The sequence below is a fragment of the Cryptomeria japonica genome, chromosome 2 (assembly GCF_030272615.1).
Source record: "Cryptomeria japonica chromosome 2, Sugi_1.0, whole genome shotgun sequence".
In the NCBI taxonomy this organism is placed as follows: domain Eukaryota; kingdom Viridiplantae; phylum Streptophyta; class Pinopsida; order Cupressales; family Cupressaceae; genus Cryptomeria; species Cryptomeria japonica.
The window spans coordinates 633,782,946-633,801,050 of NC_081406.1; the positions used below are offsets into that span (position 1 = coordinate 633,782,946).

The 18,105-nt window shown below is 35.0% G+C and overlaps 1 protein-coding gene across 5 annotated transcripts in view; it reads left to right on the top strand.

Annotated features, from left to right (window-relative positions):
- The window catches only part of LOC131046890 (protein OPAQUE1), a 274,106-nt gene that overhangs the window by 87,799 nt on the left and 168,202 nt on the right, over positions 1 to 18,105 (top strand). For all 5 annotated transcript variants that reach the window (XM_057980707.2, XM_059216792.1, XM_057980706.2 and 2 more), the window contains 9 exons: positions 3,300 to 3,357; positions 3,456 to 3,557; positions 4,468 to 4,505; positions 11,090 to 11,216; positions 11,348 to 11,521; positions 12,964 to 13,095; positions 13,396 to 13,505; positions 13,795 to 13,855; positions 14,139 to 14,316. In XM_057980707.2, the coding sequence (XP_057836690.1) occupies positions 3,300 to 3,357; positions 3,456 to 3,557; positions 4,468 to 4,505; positions 11,090 to 11,216; positions 11,348 to 11,521; positions 12,964 to 13,095; positions 13,396 to 13,505; positions 13,795 to 13,855; positions 14,139 to 14,316 (980 nt within the window). The remainder of the gene's footprint in view (positions 1 to 3,299; positions 3,358 to 3,455; positions 3,558 to 4,467; positions 4,506 to 11,089; positions 11,217 to 11,347; positions 11,522 to 12,963; positions 13,096 to 13,395; positions 13,506 to 13,794; positions 13,856 to 14,138; positions 14,317 to 18,105) is intronic.

The window sequence follows — 18,105 nt, forward strand, 5'->3', positions numbered from 1 at the left end:
TTTCTTCCTACATCTTCCTTTCAGGATTGGGGAAGCATCATTCATACACCTTTGGTTTTGTTCCTTCCTAAGGGGAGGAACATTGTTTGATGATTGTGGAGCATCTTTTACGTCCGTCTTAGAGCATCTATCATTGGTGCACATTCTACATCGAAGGGGGGCTACTTGATCTCTCTTCTTCTCTATTATGGTGGGGGGGACTTTTTCCTCACATGGGTTTTTTTTCCTTCTCATTCTTCTTTGAGAGTTCCTTTGTTTTTCGTCTGTCTTTTGGGGGGGAGTTTTTTCCCACTAGGTTTTCTCCCTTCTCCACTTGTGAGAGATTGCATTGCATTTGTACTTGGGTACCTAACATGGCCTACTTGCTAGGACCCATCTTGCATTGTTAGCTTTTGTTTTCGTTCTCCCTAAGTTGGACTTAATGGGGGTGTTGGTGTAATTAAGACATTTTACCTTGTTTATTTCTCACATAGGTCCTAATTACTAGAGCTAGCCGGGGATGCGTCCTCGACCTGAAAACCCCCGTCCTCGTCTTGGGGACGTTTCGGGGACTTGGGGACGGCCAGGGGACGTTTCCCCCCATCCCCAAATTGCCTTGTATTTTGAGGGGACGTCCTCGAAACGGGGGGACACCTACCCTAGCTCTGGGTGACGTCCGTACGTCTCGGGGACGGCCAGACGTCCCGCATATCTAAGGTCATGAAAAAATATTAAAAAAATAAAAAAAGTTGTATTTTCAATTTTTTATTTAAATTTTCTTATATAGGCCCCTTGTTAATTCAAATTGTTATTAAAAATTAAAAAAAATAAAAGAAAACATTAATTAAATTTTTAAATTTATTAATTTAATTCATAATTATTAATTTATATCAAACGTTTAAAATTTTAATTAATTCATATTATAAATATAAATATTAAATTGACAAATTGTTAAATATTTAAAAATTTAAAATTAATAAAATTATATATTAAATAATAATTTATAATTTATAAATTATAAAATTAATAATTATTATTTATTAACAAGGTTGCATGGGTACTCGTACCCAGCCCCTGGGTACTTGTATCGGAGACTCGGACGCGTATCCCGCACCGGAAACTTGGTTGGAAACGTCTCCATAGAGAGGAGACTTCTCGCTAACGTATCCGCCCGTCTCCCACAGTCTCCAAGCCAAACAAAAAAAAAGGAAACCTTAAAATGTTAAAAAAGAAACAAACACAGGCAACAAAATAATCAAAATGTAGTACAAACTGAAGAAAAACAATGCTCAAAACAAATGCAGGTCACAAGGATTTCTTAAAACGTTGCAACAGCCGTTACTAAATTATTATATTATATTTAATCTCATTATATTTAATGTTCAATGTCATTATATTTTGAGAATTTCTACAAATTATTAAATTATATTTAAAAGAAATTGGCGTCTCCAAGTACCCACGTCTCCTATTTTGAAAAAATAGTCGTACCAATACCAGCACCAGTCTCCAAAGTCTCCAAGTACCCCCGTACCCGTGCAACCTTGTTTATTAATTATAATTTATAAATAACAAATCAAAATTGAAAATAATAAAAGTTTTAAAAAATAAAATTAAAAACTTAAAAATTAAAACAAAGACGTAAGTTAAAAACTTAAAAATTAAAACAAAGACGTAAGTTAAAAACTTAAAAATTAAAACAAAGACGTAAGTTAAAAACTTAAAAATTAAAACAAAGACGTAAGTTAAAAACTTAAAACTTAATATTATTAATTATATCATATACGATATAATTATATCATACATGATATAAATAAAATCAAAAACTTAAAAATTAATTATATAATTTATTTCATATGAACATTTAGAATTTTGAAATTTTCCTATATATTTTAAATTTTTCCTATATTTTATATAGCCGTCCCCTTTGCCGTCCCCTGCCGTCCCCAAATTTGGCAAAAAAATTTGCCGTCTCGGAAACGCGTCCCATCGTCCCCTGCCGTCCCTGTCTCGGAAACTCAGGGTAACTTTGCTAATTACACTTTACTTATGCTTACTTTGGGTATTATATAGGAGTAGTTGGAGCATTTCCACTTTAGGTGGACTTATCATGTTATTACTTTATCATATCCACTTGTTGTGGATGCACTTTTTCAGCTTTGGTGGGTGATCCATCTTTTGTGGTTTTATCTCACTATCAACTATCCACTTTAGGTGGGGTGATATGTTTTCATTTAAGTTATCATGTCATGAGATAACAACACTTGTCATTATCTCATTCACTCATTTGTACTCACCTTGGCTATATAATCAAGGGGTCTCCTATGTACGTTTATCCATTTTGTATTGCATCATTGATGAGAATACAGTTTATTCTTGTCACATTATTTCTCTCTTGTTATTGTGCTTTCCATTAGGCCTCTAGATTTTGGGTGGCTACCTTCATAGCCAATTCTTACATTTCTCCAATACAAAATTAGGTTATTCGAGTTTAGTTGATGCCTCTAGCAAATGAGGCTTTCTTCTTTTATACCTTGCAAGGTTGGAAGACACATAACCTTTAGCTTTGGAAAGATATAGCCTTTCCAATCACTGCCCTTCACTATGCCTTTTCATGATCGCTGTCTTTTGGGAGAATAATTAATAAATAAGTCTCTAAAATTGCTGCATTGGGTCTGCCCTCATTTATTAACTTCTTTTTTTGTCCTGGTCAGCCCTTCCCTTTGCCCTAGTCGGCTTGCCCTTTACTATGCAATGCATCACCCAGGTTTAGTTATTAATATTGTTGTGATTGGTTTTTTGAAGCTTCTACGGCAGGGGCATGATAATTGTATTTGATCATGAAATTAAGTTTGGATAACTAAACTTGTTATTATTCAAATTTTCTAATATAGCCACATTATATATGTGATGGCACGTATGTGTGGATTGCCTTTGAAATATTGCTGTATTCTATTTAGCCAATTTTTTTTACCTCGTTTTATTTTCAGATGCTGTTTTAACAATTGTTTTGCTTTGGTGCTCCTCATATTTGTGGTGATGGTAAAAGTATCTCTTCTTGTAATTGGTGTTTCAGATGCTTCTGTTTTAAAAGCAATAATTATTATTTAAAGCGCCTAATGTTTAAAATAAGCAAATAAATGATTACAATTTTCATTTCAAAGAAAGATTTGAAGTGAAAGAGACTGAAATTTGAAATCTACTTTTGACAAAAGATTATTTTGAGGAACATAAAGATGACAAAGAAAATAACATTTGTGATATGTGATTTAATGCTTTATTGAATGACCTGTGTTGTTAATATATACTTTATATGTTGTCAGCTTTGAGCAATTTTGTATCAACCTTGCTAATGAGAAGCTTCAACAGCATTTCAACCAGGTATGTGGTAGCCTTGATCAACTTGGAAGTGTTGGGTCTTCTTGCAAACTGTCTTGTTGATTGAGTTGAGAATATCTGTTGACACGTTCTTTGTTCAGCATGTGTTCAAGATGGAGCAAGATGATTATAGCAAAGAAGAAATCAATTGGAGCTATATAGAGTTCATAGATAACCAAGATGTTTTGGATTTAATTGAAAAGGTAAGTCATTCTGTCTCATGAGAAGCTTCTGATGCCTCCAGCACCGCTGTATGGTATTAGCAGATACATCAGGGTGAAAGCTTCTGATGCCTCTTTAAACTTTCTGCTAGGCCTGCAAAATCTGTTTGGAGGACAATTGCAAGAGATAATGATGGTAAAAAAATTGATGCTGATGCTTTCATGGGCCTTTTTATTAGTTGTTTGCTGCTGTTTTAATACTCCCCAGTGCTGTCTTTTTGTAATCAATGTTAGGTGGTTCTATGAATTGTCTAATACTGATGCTCCTTTTTGTAAACTTGTACTAAATAAACAGTAGCAACTGTTTCAACTTTTTCGTATCTCTGACTTTTTTATGTATAATGAGTGAGTTTGGAGCTTTTTTATATTGTTTTTCCATCCTTACTTGCATTCTTATCTTATAATTTATAATTTTTTTACATAAATTTTTAAAAATTGTGTTAATATAGTTCAGAGTTCACAGTATGATTGTAGAAACCTTTAAGTTAAATTGGCTTGTAGTAGCTTTCAATAACTGAAATGTAGTCAACACCTTACTATGCAACATCTATTGGTCCCAAGCACATTATTTTCCCAGATAAGTCTCCAAGTATGCAGGGGATATGAAATATCCACAAAATTAGAGTTGCAAAGCACCTTCAGAACATTGCTTCAATCATTATGTATGTGTACAGATTATCCAAAAGATTAATCCCAAATGGTATGCACTGTCGAAACTTTAAGTGGATAATTAGTTTAACTCTCTGCTTAATCTGTTGACAGTCATGTTACCGAGTGTATTTTTTTTCTACCTAATTTTTCATGTTTCTTTTGTTTTACTTGGGGCATATTTCTTGCCTTATCTATTTGGTTGTGCATTCTTCTTACATTTTCCTCTAAATGTGACTCGCAGAAACCTATTGGAATTATTGCACTATTAGATGAATCGTGGTAAGTTCTATGTACCATACTGTGGTCCCAAATATTATTTCAGTTGAAATTGACTAATTGGTCTTTGATGCATTCTTGATAAAACTTCATGTAAACTCTTTAATTGTTGTTAGTAGCAAGATGTGTTTAATTTGTCTCTTATTTAAAATTTTGTTTGCTTGTTGAAAAAATATCATAATTATTATTGGCAGCAAAAGTATGTTTACTATTTTAAAATTATGTTGAATATCATAATCGTTATTCGCAGCAAGAGTATGTCTACTAATTAAAATTATGTTGAATATCATGATTGTTATTGGCAGCATGAGTACATCTACTATTTAAAATTATGTTGACTTGCAGACAAGACACTGTAATTGTTATAGGCAGCAAGAGCTTAGAGTGCTTACTGAAAGTCATTGGTGTAATTCTTATTGATGGCAAGAGGTTTTTAATTTCTGTGAAGTTAAATTGATTATACTGCCGACCTGTTCATTATTAGTGATGCTCTTTGTTGTGCTTTGCACTGCACACCCCATCGTTGACAGGGGACCCCTGTTTTTGTGTGGTCTGCCCATAAGAAAGAGAGAGGGTCGTTGAGAGGTTCAGGCTTTCAAAGCCACCAAAAATCCCGAGTTTACCCAAAGCAATCTCTTGATAGCCCCTGACTTTGCAAAAGGGAAGAAATCCCCAAGTTTTCCAAATCGTTTAAGAGCCCGAGTTTGGGCATAAAGCAAACCTTGCAACTTTGTAATGAGGGCGAAGTTTGCGTCTTGCCTCACATAGCTGACCATATAAACCTCTCCAAATCGCCAAAGCTCCCAAATTCGGCTTGGAAGGCCAACACGCGAAGTTTGCATAGAGGGCAAAATTTCAAAATGCCTCTCAAAGTCGTGAAAATACCCGACTTTCCTTCTCCATTCCCTAAAAATCGCGAATTCAGCCCATTAGCCGAAAATCGTTCACAGGTCATATTAGCACAAAAGGCTTCTTTTAACCGACAACCCAAACAATTCTCAAATCGCATTTGAAGGCCAAAATTCGAAGATCAAAAAACTCTCAGATAAGCTGAAAGTGAACAACAGAGTTTAAATTCGCACAAAACCTGTCATTTGGCCGTACATTTTAAAACAAGAAATCGTGCAAAACAATTGATATTGCCGAATTTGCAGGTGAGAACGAAACAAAGGTTCTAAAGGCTGAAAATGCCAAAATGGTTAAAATTGCGTATTTTAATCATTTCGCCTGAAGTTTTTCAAATGAAGAGCTAGTCGATTACAATAAATCCTAAATCGCGCAAATAACACTCATTTGCCCGAAAATCTTAAAGAAAGAAGAAATCGTGCCAAGGACCCCATTAAGGTCGAAGCTGGAAAACAATGAAATCTCACATTTCGGTCTAGAGACCCGATATTTAGAAAGGGCATTCAAACATTGAAATTGCGCGAAATCTCCTTGGAGGCCGAAAATCAAATTGTCAAAGGGCATTTGAACGAAGTTTGAAAATCACACAAACACTCTTTCTAGGCCGAAGATCAAAGCTCCACATTCAAAATTGCGTTAATTCCTATTTTAGGCCGAAAATCAATAAGTATAAAATCGCACAAAATGGGGTCATAAGCCGAAATAGATGGAAACGGCTAAAACTCATATAACATTGTTTTAGGCCAAAAAGGAAGCAAGCAACAAAGTTTGTAAAATCGCTCTCCAATACAAATTTCGCATTTTGACCATTCTGGCCGAAGCTGGCCAAATCTCCCAAAATCGGCTTGTAAGCCGAAAAGTGGCAAAATGGTTTTAGTTTGCCCAAGAGTCCGAATTTCATTTTAGAGGGGCATTTTAACTTTTAAAAGGTTAAAGTCAAGTTCTTTCAAAATATAAATCACACCATCTTCCAATTTTGACCGAGTTCTTTTTTAACGTGGACTTAGCATAGGCGTTTAAGAAAATCGGTGATTTTAATCATTTTGCAGGGGGCAAACAATAAAAGTTCTAAATTGTACAATTCCTTCCAAAGGCCCAAATTTCTTGCAAATGGTGGTTTTGGCGAAAATCTCTCAAAATGGAGTAGTTGGTCGAAAGTGAAGGCAAAGACATTTTATAAATTTAGAAACATATCGCAGTTTACCTCTCAGGCCTGAATTTTGTCTAAGTTGGAGAGCGAATCAAGACGAAGGCCCGAGTTTCACGAAAAGCATTTAGAAGATACATTTCACAAAGAGCTTCTCAAGCCCAAACTCCATCGAAGCCCGACATCGCGTAAAATTTAATGTTTGTTAAATTAATTTATAAAAGTGAAATTGATTGTTTGCAGGATGTCATCGGAAAGAACCAAGAGAAAGCCTGAAACGCCAAGGAGCTAAAGTGACGACTTAACACAAGATCAAAGCCAAGCGCTGGAAGCTGGAGAAGAGGATGTAGGAGCGTGAGATTGGAATCAAGCATTGGGAAGTGCGCCACTAGACCACAAAGTTGAAGTCCACCACTGATACCAAAGACCAAAGAACATTCAGAATGCAACAAGTATGCATTCTCAGAAATGCACAGCTGAAAGATATTCCAGAAATTCAGATTTTGAAAACTGAAGTTGTTTATTGTAAAAGAACTGCCTATGGGCCCCATGTAATAAATTCAAAGTAAGAGGACATGGGTCAGCTATTTCCAACTATCGGATAGACCCAAATTGAAGCCAAATAGTGATAGGTAGTTGAGATAGTGGTTGGGTGGATAATTGAAAATTGAGTGGGCATGGGTTAAAGCTGCCAACTTCTGGAAGGCAAATTGCAACCCTTGGATGCAGTCCATCCTGGCCACCGGTTCGAATTGTAAAATCTATAAAAGGCAGAGGCCTTTCTTTTGTAAAGGGTTAGACTCTAGTTAGATTATTGTTAGATTTTTTAGGCAGTTAGGTTGTTAGATTTCAGTTAGAATAGGTTAGAGTTTTGTAGAAGGTTAAATTTTAGTAGTAGCATAGAGATGCTGCAAAAATTGTTGTAATGGCAGCTGAAGCAAATATAAGAACATTGAAATATGGTGTTTATTGTCTTTGTTTTCTTCTGTTTGCATGGTTTCTTTCAGCAATTTAGATAGATCTTTCTTTTTGGGTGTGCAGGTATTTGATGGATTCAGGCTCATACCATTGAGGACATACTGATTGTATGCTCTTGTGTATGGTTAGCCTGAGCCTTTAATTGCGTTTAGTTCAATTGCAGGTGTCCGTCTGAGTTGTGCCAGAATTGGGTGCTTAGCCATGCATTTGCAGTCTGAAAATCTTCCAAGTCCCCTTGAAGATCGCACCATTCTTGCGAGATTGTGAGCCATTCTGGCCAAGCAAGGATTGGTTATGTTGAATTCGTCTACCCGCATACCGGTCTTGTTAATCTTAGATTTCCTAAACCCTTCTCTTTTGCTTTTATTTTGTAGTTTGAGAATCGCAACAGATCAACTTGTTGCAAAACGTAGGGCCCCTTGTGTTCCCAACAAAACACATCAGTCACTGAGTTATTCCGTAGTCAAGAATTGACATTTGGAACCTTGAGGTTGTCCCCTTTGATCAATTAAAAACAGCATTAGGGCTTCCTTATACAAGAGAGGATAGGATACTCGGCGTGATCATTCTATTCTGCGTTGGCCGGATAGAGTTGCAGCGATGCGACTTTAGCCACGTCAACACTCTTCATAAAATAGTTTCTGAAATGTCTCGTCCTATGCCTTCGACATAGAAAGTATCTGTAGTTTAGGTTTTATCGTTGCCTGTAGCTACGAACTTGTCATGTCCCCATCCTTAACCCAATAATCAGATTGACAATTGTATATAGTACTAGTAGTTAGCTGTATATTTATAACAATCGTAGCATAGAGACATTGTGGGAAATCGTCTTATTCCATAAGATTTCGCAATTCTTGTATCAAGCCTCCAAGTGAAACATAGAGAACAAGATGAAGTGGTGAAGACAAGGAATTGATATCCACCCATTCCCATGATCAGGAGAACATACTGAATCGGTGACCATAATACTGATGTTACACAAGTACTCGTGAAGGTCTCGTAGGCAAAACCTTATTGGCATAGTAATGAAGACTTATCATACCTGAAGATAATTCCTATTGGCTGCATCCTATTGATTAAGGCATTAGCAAACACATAGTTAGTGGCAGACCAGATATGATGCATGTCAGATCTGTCTGTCAATGCAACAATTAATTATTAATACATGCATTAAAAGAGAGCAGCGGTCTTATTACCACAGGCAGCAATCAAAATAGTATTAATAATGAAGACCAATTGCTACGAGGTGTATATTTAACAAAGACAATTACATGAAGGGGCAACGATTGTTATGCTAATCACATATTAGTAACAGTTATGAAAAGGTACCTGTGGCAGTGATTCACAAATAAAAATTATATTTATCAAGGGACATCAACTTTAAAGGGGTTGTGTGGGTAGAAGAGACAACTTTTCTATCAATGTGAGGACTATAAAATAGGTTAGAATGGGAAAAGTAAAGGCATCAAAGGGATGGAGACTGATAATATATGAGATATTGATACTGAGCAAGATCGATCATATCAGATCAGATCAGAATTGTTATAAGTTACAAGCAGTAACATCCTTGTTCTTGGTGGTATGCAAGGGGATGTGTTTAATAAGTATGCTTAATATATGAAGCCCGATAATGTTCTTCTGTAGAATTAATAGTAATATTAATATGGACTTCAATATGTTTGACCATAGTTGGACTACTTGCAGGGTATGTGGCGAGTTGTAAAAACTCGCCAAGTTTTTAACCTGGGCGAGTTTTTGCCACTTTAACTCGCAAGAAAAACTCGCCAAGTTGTTGGCTGAAACTCGCTGACTTTTCGGCGAGTTTTTAAAAAAAACTTGGCCACGGAGATGTGTTCAATATAATTTGTTGTTACTGTGTAATTTGTGTTATTGATTTTATAATGATATTATAATTCATCAAATATAGTTCATAGTAACATGTTCTTTCTATGTGTCTATTGTTTTGATTACTTTTACTATGTAGTGAATCCTAATGCAGAGATGGTCTTATTTGCATCCGTTTTTTGGTATACCATTTTAGTTTTTTCATTAAGAATAGCTTATTATTAAATATTAATAACCATATTAACTAAACACTTCTTTAACTTTTATTTTTTTCGATATGTTTACTCGGCGAGTTTTTAAAAAAATTGCCCTGAGAGTCTTATGTCAGCCTTGTAGTTCATCCAATTGTGAGCGCAATTGGAGCTTGTTTGAAGCAATCGACACGAAGAAGAGGAGCAAGTTAGTGCAGAAACACCTCAATGACCTTGTCTTCGTGCAATATAATCTTCGATTAAGCGTAAGGAAGGTAGAGGAAGTAGAAGGTGGTCCAATTGACTTGGATGATATAGGTCCTTATAGTGATTGGACATCACAGGAGCAGCCTCCATTGTTTTCCGAGGATGACATCATTGATTTGGAGAGGCAGGCTATGGAGGAGGTGGGGGGTGGATTTGGTTTCACACTGGATGACATTGAGGAGGAAGAGGATGAGGATGAGGAGTCATTGCCAGTGCCACAAGCAGGTGGAGACATAGCTTTAGCTAGGATGGAGGATGAGCCAGCCATACCGAGCAAGGAGGCACAATCACGCGCCTCACACGAGTCACGCCCACTGCAAACTTCTAGGACTAGACCCTCTAGTTCGACCTCTCCCCTAGTTTTTGCTGGAGCTTGGAAGAGGAAGTTGTAATTGTAATGATGTATTTACTTTTGGTTTTACAAAAACTATTTACTATTTTGCTTCCAGGCTTCCAGCCATCAGCATTCCTCATGAGGATGCGATTTTGTAGATACTTTGCATTTAAATATATCTAGAATCAGCTTGTTTCTTTTGTGTTCTCATTTATTGACTCATTGGATGCATCTTGTCATTAAATTTTGCAAAAAAAATGCATTTTTAATTAAATTTAACCGTGTTTTTAAGTTGCCAAGTTTTTCCGAGTTTTTCCCGAGTTTTTTTTTCCAGGCCTTGGCAAGTTTTGGTGAGTTGCGAGTAGTTCAACTTTGTGTGTGATAGTCATACTTAATTTCATATATATTCATAATACATAATTTTTTTTATACTTATAGTCTAAATCATGTTATTACTATTAGTATTTAAGAAGATGGGAATGAGATGTTCGAAAGAGGGGCAGTCTTAATCCAAGCAATAGGTTAAGTCCCAAGATAGGGTGGGGATCAGCAACCCATAAGCCTTGAGGGTATAGACCCAAGATAGGTAAGGGCTTGGATATGTAAACTTTGAGGGAACCTATTGTATTTGGTCTCTAAGCGTTTTGGTAACATTCATAGACCCTTCTCCCTTAAAACTGAAGTAGTAGCAGGGTCTGATATCTATATTAAGAACTATGAATAATGAAATTAATCATCTAATGAGGAAAATAAATAAGCACTTGTTAATAACTAATAATTTGAAGAACATCAATGACCGGCTTCATGGTTAGTCTCTCAATCAATTTTAGTATATTGAAATAGATTAATTATGTTAATCAGGTAGGGGACAATTTAGAAATAGTTTTTCATTTGATCTTTTTCTATTTCAATTGTGTAGTATGTTCCCAAAATCTACCAGCGAAACATTTGCAACCAAGCTTTTTCAGAACTTTGGGAATAATCACCGATTCAAGAAGCCAAAGCTAGCACAGACAGACTTTACAATTTCACATTATGCTGGTGAGGTATGCTGAGCTTTATTGTGGGTTTGCAAGTTTTCAGGTTAGAGTGTTCCTTGTTGTGTTTTTCACGGTTCCTTTTGTATTGATGATTGGTGGTCCTGTGTAAAGAATATTTGCTATTTGTTAATGTTCAGGTGACATATCAGACGGATCATTTCCTAGAGAAAAACAGAGACTACATTGTTGTGGAGCACAACAATTTGTTGTCATCTTCAAAATGCCCTTTCGTTGCTAGTCTTTTTCCTTCTTTGCCCGAGCATAATATAAAATCTTCTTACAGATTTTCTTCTGTTGCTACACGATTCAAGGTAAGTTTTCATAGCAACTCAGGCTAGACTATTCATGGTTTCTTCTCATTGGATTGAAAAAGCAATAGAAAATTATTTGAGATTCATGCATTATGATTTCCTTTACTCTTATCTTTATTCTTCTTTTAACTTTATTATATCATTGTGGCATTTAAACAGTTCTTCTTTTATGTCTCTTCTTCCGCCAACAGTTGGGCCCAATCTTTAATCATTTTATTTGTCCATATAGAGTTTTACTCAATCACACATTATTATTATAGCATTGCATATTGGCATTATGCCATTTTGTAATTGCATTCTTCTCATCGCCATTGCATATCCATTCCATTGATGGAATAATATAATAGTATAGCATATTTATTTCCCAATTCTATATCCTTCATTTATACATGAATGTGCATAGCTTTATATCCTTTTTCATAGATCAATCTTGTTATATTTATTATCATTCATTATCTGCATTTATCAACTTATATATATTAAAATGATTACATGTCTTTTTATCTTTAATATTGTCTCTTATATCTTATGCGCTACAATATAGAACTATATCACATATCAATAACCTGTAGTCATAGAAATTTGATTATGCTTTTCCTTTCACAACTATAGAAGTGATCCTCTTTACATTTATCATTAAATGACATCATTATGCAATCGTGATAGAGTCCTTATCTTGCTATATGTTTTTTCCTATATTCCACCATTTATTTACACCTTTATATTTAGACATCAATATTTTGATAATGTATATTGTCCAATTTATATTATATTATGTTTACACCTGCACATTCTTTTTTTCATATCTATATACATTCACTAAATAGATTATTTAATACATTTGATTCAATTTGTGATTAAATTATCTATGCTTTCTATTTTTATTTTGTCTTTTTCCCTCCTTTTGTCCCTTGGTTTATAGTCCTCTTATCACCTCTCTTCCTTTTAAAAGGTTTTGTTTGCTATCCATATCTTTAGTCTTCTCTTTTCGATGATGGATTACTGAGCATGATCTGGGACGGCAATGCAAAAATACACATCATTGAATCTAGAAGGACTCTAAACTAAACTAGTTTCTAAGATTACTTCTGTTGTGTTTTGGTGCTTAGATTACTTATTCCATGCATTTTTTTGGTTCTAGTTTTGTTTAGAGCAAAAGTTTTAAGTCAAACTGTATTTCAAATTTCCTTGTACAATTCAACTGCATTTTAGAGAAGAATAAATTCTTCATATTCCTGGTTGTTTTTCTTTTATAGTTAATTGAATTTCACTCTGTGGACATTGGTTCAGTATTTTCATAAAATTGACATTTTGCAGATGTGCATGAGAAATGCGGAATAAAGTTTTACCTCTTATCTATTTCTTGTATTATTTTTTCCATGATTGACTTATGTCTCTCCTTCTTGTCTAGTTAACTATTGTAATTGGTTTAATTTTATTAGCAACAACTGCAAGCTCTGTTGGAGACACTTAACTGCACCGAACCACATTTTATACGTTGCGTGAAGCCTAATGCGAGTAACAAGCCAGGGAATTTCGATAATCAAAGTGTTCTGCATCAACTTCGCTGTGGGGTTAGATTTATCGTGAATTTGAATAAATTTGCATTAATTCCCATACATTTGTGTTTACTTTCAGATATAAGTGATGTGCCTTAGGTTTCTGCTCTTATTGTGGCTGAGTTTTTGCATTTAAATTTCTTCATTCGAAGGCATTTTTATTTGCATGATGATTCTTTAGAGTATTTATGATATGTTTCATTTCATTCTATATTTTACAAAAATAAATTTATATTTGTGAACTTAGTGAATACAGAGTTGTATTGCTTTCACATTGAATGGTAAGATGACATGAGATGTATCTTTCCGTTTCAGGGTGTTCTCGAAGCAGTACGGATAAGCTGTGCTGGTTATCCAACACGATGTACATATGACGAATTTTTAGATCGCTTTGGACTTCTTGCACCTGAGATAATTAATAGAAAGTATGAATTTTATTAAAGGCTTTATTTTAGGTTTCTTGCCAAGGTTTCTAGCTGGTTATACAGGACTAGCTGAATATGAATTTTGAATGGGGTTTGATATTATTTGGATTGTCTAAACTGATTGAATTTGAAGATCTATTAAAAGTGGCAATGAGACAAAATGAGGACCCGGCTAGGTTAAGTGCTAATTATTGGCTATCCAAAGTTTTTCTATGAATCAATGTCTAACTTCTTTTAATGTCATTTTCCATACTTGCTGTGATACTTGTATTTTTGTTTTGACCTGTAGCTATGATGAAAAAACTGCTTCTCAAAAGTTGCTGCAAAAGTTGAATCTTCACAATTTCCAAGTAATCCTTCACTTCTCAACCATGATTTTTGGAAACTTTGTTGTTATTAGTAGGTGCCAGCATCACCAATTATTATGCTAGAAAATCTTAGGAGGGAGCATGCATGTCTTTATATATAACAGAATTAGCCATTGCAAACCAAAATGTGTACATACATGTGTATGTATATTAATAATTGCATGTTTCACACATGACAAGGTTATATATGCATTTTTTTTTCCGTTTGTGTGGAATGGTTAGCCAATTACGTGGTTCTCTGACAAACATTTTGCTATATTTGCAGTTAGGAAAAACAAAGGTTTTCCTTAGGGCTGGGCAGATAGTGGATTTAGATGTCCGAAGAGCACATGCTCTAAATAATGCAGCAAAAGTTATTCAACGTTTTGTGCGTGCCTTCATTGCACGTAAAGAGTTCATCAGAACATGTGATGCTGTCATTACCATTCAAACTTATTGCCGTGGTATGTAGATCACAGATGATATATGTGATATTGATATATTTAGTTTCTTGGAATGTTAATGTGTGTCTATAATATATATATATATATATATATATATATATATATATATATATATATATATATATATATATATATATATATATATATATATATATATATATATATATATATATATATATATATATATATATATATGTAGATGGAGATGCAGTTGTATTTCACAATATATATAATTGCAATAAATAAGAACTGAAATAACTCTCCAAATGCAATATATTTGAAATCCTCACAATCATCATTGAATTGAAAGTACAATATTTTGTCAAACTAAAGATATCCAGATAGAGAAATCTCATTACAATACATTCTCGACATACCCATTAGCTGCTAATGCAAATTAATTGCAATATTGAGGATAACCGGCAATCAGTACCCAAGAAAGGAGTCCAAACAGCTGATAAACAACTTCAGATTATATAGTTATGAACAGCCTCTATGAGAAACCCTTGCCACCTCAATTTGAGAGTCCTAACAGCCAAATAACAGTTTCAGATCATGCAATTTTGAACAGCAACTGTAAGGAACCCTAGCTTCTTCAATTAGGATATCAAAATCACCAATAACCAACTTCAGATCTGCAATAATAATCAGCAATTGTAGAACCCCTGGCCACTTCAATTAGCGCATCAAAAACTATCAATAATCAGCTTTAGATTTTGCAATTATGAACAGAGATGCTAAGAAACCCTAGTTGCCTAAATCATTGACCTCCAAAGACCTCCAAAACTCTAGCACCAAGTGTGTAAAAGTCTCACACTTCCCAAGGAAAGTACGGTGTGTTGGAAGGAGCTAGCGGCCAGCAAATAAACCTGCAAAGAATTCTTTCAATCTCAAGACTATAAATACAACGGAAATCTTTTAGAGTGAAGCTCATAGTGATCTTTGTGTGAAATCATCAAGTAATCCTCCAGATTGGATCTTTCACCAATGTAGAAGATGTTCTTTGCAAGGGATTTTGTGTTGACAAAGCCTGATAAGGACCAAGATGAGAAATTAAGGCAACAATAGATTAGGGCAACTCGAATACAATTAAATAATAACCTTTGCTCCTTTTAATATGTCAGTTATCTCTCCTTGAGTGGACATCCCCTTTTGCTCCTTTAAAATATCATTTAAATCTTTTATTTCTTTTCACTTTAGAAGGCTATATTAATAATATTTAAATGTTATATTACCTCCTTAACTTTGATGTCCACTATATTTCATTGAAGTGATAAAGTCGCATTATTAAAATATTTAAGTGAAATAATATAATATTATTTCCCAGCCTTCGAAAATTCACCAAGTCTTGAAACTGAAGACTCTTCACTTTGAAGCTGAGGAAAGGTTAAAATTGAGACCAATTACCCTAAATAGCATATTACTTTAAATAGTAATATGCTAAAAATAGCCCAAACTATCCAAACCTTGAAATTGAAGATAGTGCGTGCTACGACCTCTTGCCAAAAATAGTAGTCATTGTAAATAGTAATTGGTAAAAAATAGTAAGTCAGCCGAAAGTCCCAACTGATTGATTGGTGTCTGGATTGACGCTTACTAAAAATAGTAAGTCCTAGACAAGTTGTCCAAAATAACTCTAGAAAGTGTTGTTCATCTCCAGTAATGCGTTTGGACACACTAGTGACATTGAAATACTCCTCCGATCCTACTGACACCAACTCATAAAGCCAACATCAACTGGACTACAAGAGAATTTGAAAACAGGGACATTGAGCAACTTCACAATTACTAGATCAATCCAGATTGCAACCAAGAATGATACCAGGGTCCAAAGTCATCCTATTGGATCTATAGTACCATTTTCTGAAAAGATTGTTCTGCAAGGTAGCCAAATAAGTGACCTGAAAACCTCCTGAAAGAAGAGCAATCGAATACTCTCTCAACTTTGTCAACTACTCAGGAAACTACTTTCCAGAGGAACTAAATTGAAACACCATAGGAACAAACTCAAGAAAGTCAACATTGACTGTCGCATTTCCAGTAGTTATGGGACTACAAGTCAAAGTGATCCCAGGGTTCCAAGTCAATCTTAGAAAGGAACCACCATGTTGACACTGTGCCCCTTTGATCACAAGATGAAACATCTCTTGCTGAGGCATCTCAGTAAGATCCATATTTGCAATTCTTGTAGCTAACATGATCTTGGGCAACGGAAAGAAATATATGCTCAACTGAAAGTCATAATCTTTAGTATATCTTCTCATGAAGTCCCAAACAAAAAACTGCGTTATCACTGTCAAGGGATTGGTAACGAAGATGTCAGCATATCCAATTCTAAAGTCAGCTAACTAGGTAGTGTCTCTGTAATCACCAATTGAAATCATATCACCGATACTTAATCTCCTAGTGTCAAGGGAAGAGACTCAAGTATTCCAACAAACCCAACTTGCTGCAATCAACCATTCATCATCTAGAAGCATGCATACTAACATCATGCAATGACTGCAGTGACCAATACTCTATTAAGTAGAAGTGGAAAATAATTGAACTATACCCAGAAGATCTCCCACAACTTACTGTACTGAAATATGCAAGAGCTCAAAATCAATTTTCCCATAGACTAAAGCCACCATCAACAATGTAGAAGATCAAGGACAGCTGTAAAGAATCTGAAATTTCATTGAAAACATAGGAAACATGAGTATGCAATTATGTAGCTGAAGAGTCATCTCCTATGATCAATACACCTCTACTAACCACCCACATCCATAGAGTACTCAATTGCTGATCAGAAAAAACCATCCAACTCATGTGTGGGTCAAGGACTAAAGTCATGTATAGGCTGATCAGATTGTGGAGAGCGGTGCTCTTACTCACTGTTACAACTCCTGGGGCCTCTGAAAGATGAACCATGGCATGCAGAAGTTTGCTGTTTCGAACCAACTCTGAGGGTAAGCTGTCAAAGCTTACAACACAAACCATAGCATATTTAAGTACAATGGTGATCTCTATATGAAATCACTCTCCTAGCTAGGTGGGTTTTTGTCCTCAAAACCAACAACTCCAAGCGGGTTTCCATCCTCAATAAGTTTTGAAAGAACTCAGGTTCATTACAACAACATAACAATATCACATTCAATGATAAGAGATTTCCACAATCCATAATATAGATAGATAAATGTTTTTGGATTAAATTGTGTAGAAGATTTTTGCATCGATGTTTCGGATCACACTCCATGATCCATCATTAGGATAAAGAGAGTCAAAAGAATCATTATGAGCTTACATACACGGATCTCCCAATATCATATACACCAATCTCCCTTCTCAAACGAGCTCACATTCTCTTTATATTGCTTTTTTGGGGGAGATAAGCAATTATTTGAAATAAAGAACTCCAATATCGTCAAAGTGATCTTTGAGAAAGATAATAATACTTTATCATGTGAAAAGGCCCCCCGTATTCCCTAGGTATCGATTTTTGAGGCACATTATCACCTTTTTAAAAAGATACTACACGTAAGTTGCAACTTTAATATTATAACATTAGAAGCTTGAGTGAATATTTAATTATCTTAACCGAGTTGCGGAAAGCACTAAAATAGCATCGAAATCAATCTCTGATTACACTAACATGATATTGAAGACTTGGGATGATCGTTGGAGCCAACCTCATGACATACTAAAAATAGATTGCTCCTCCAAGAAGTTTGGAGATCCCACCAAAAGTTAGAAATCAATTTTGGAAGTGTCATGGTGATCAAGACTGCCAACTGAGCTCATGGCCAT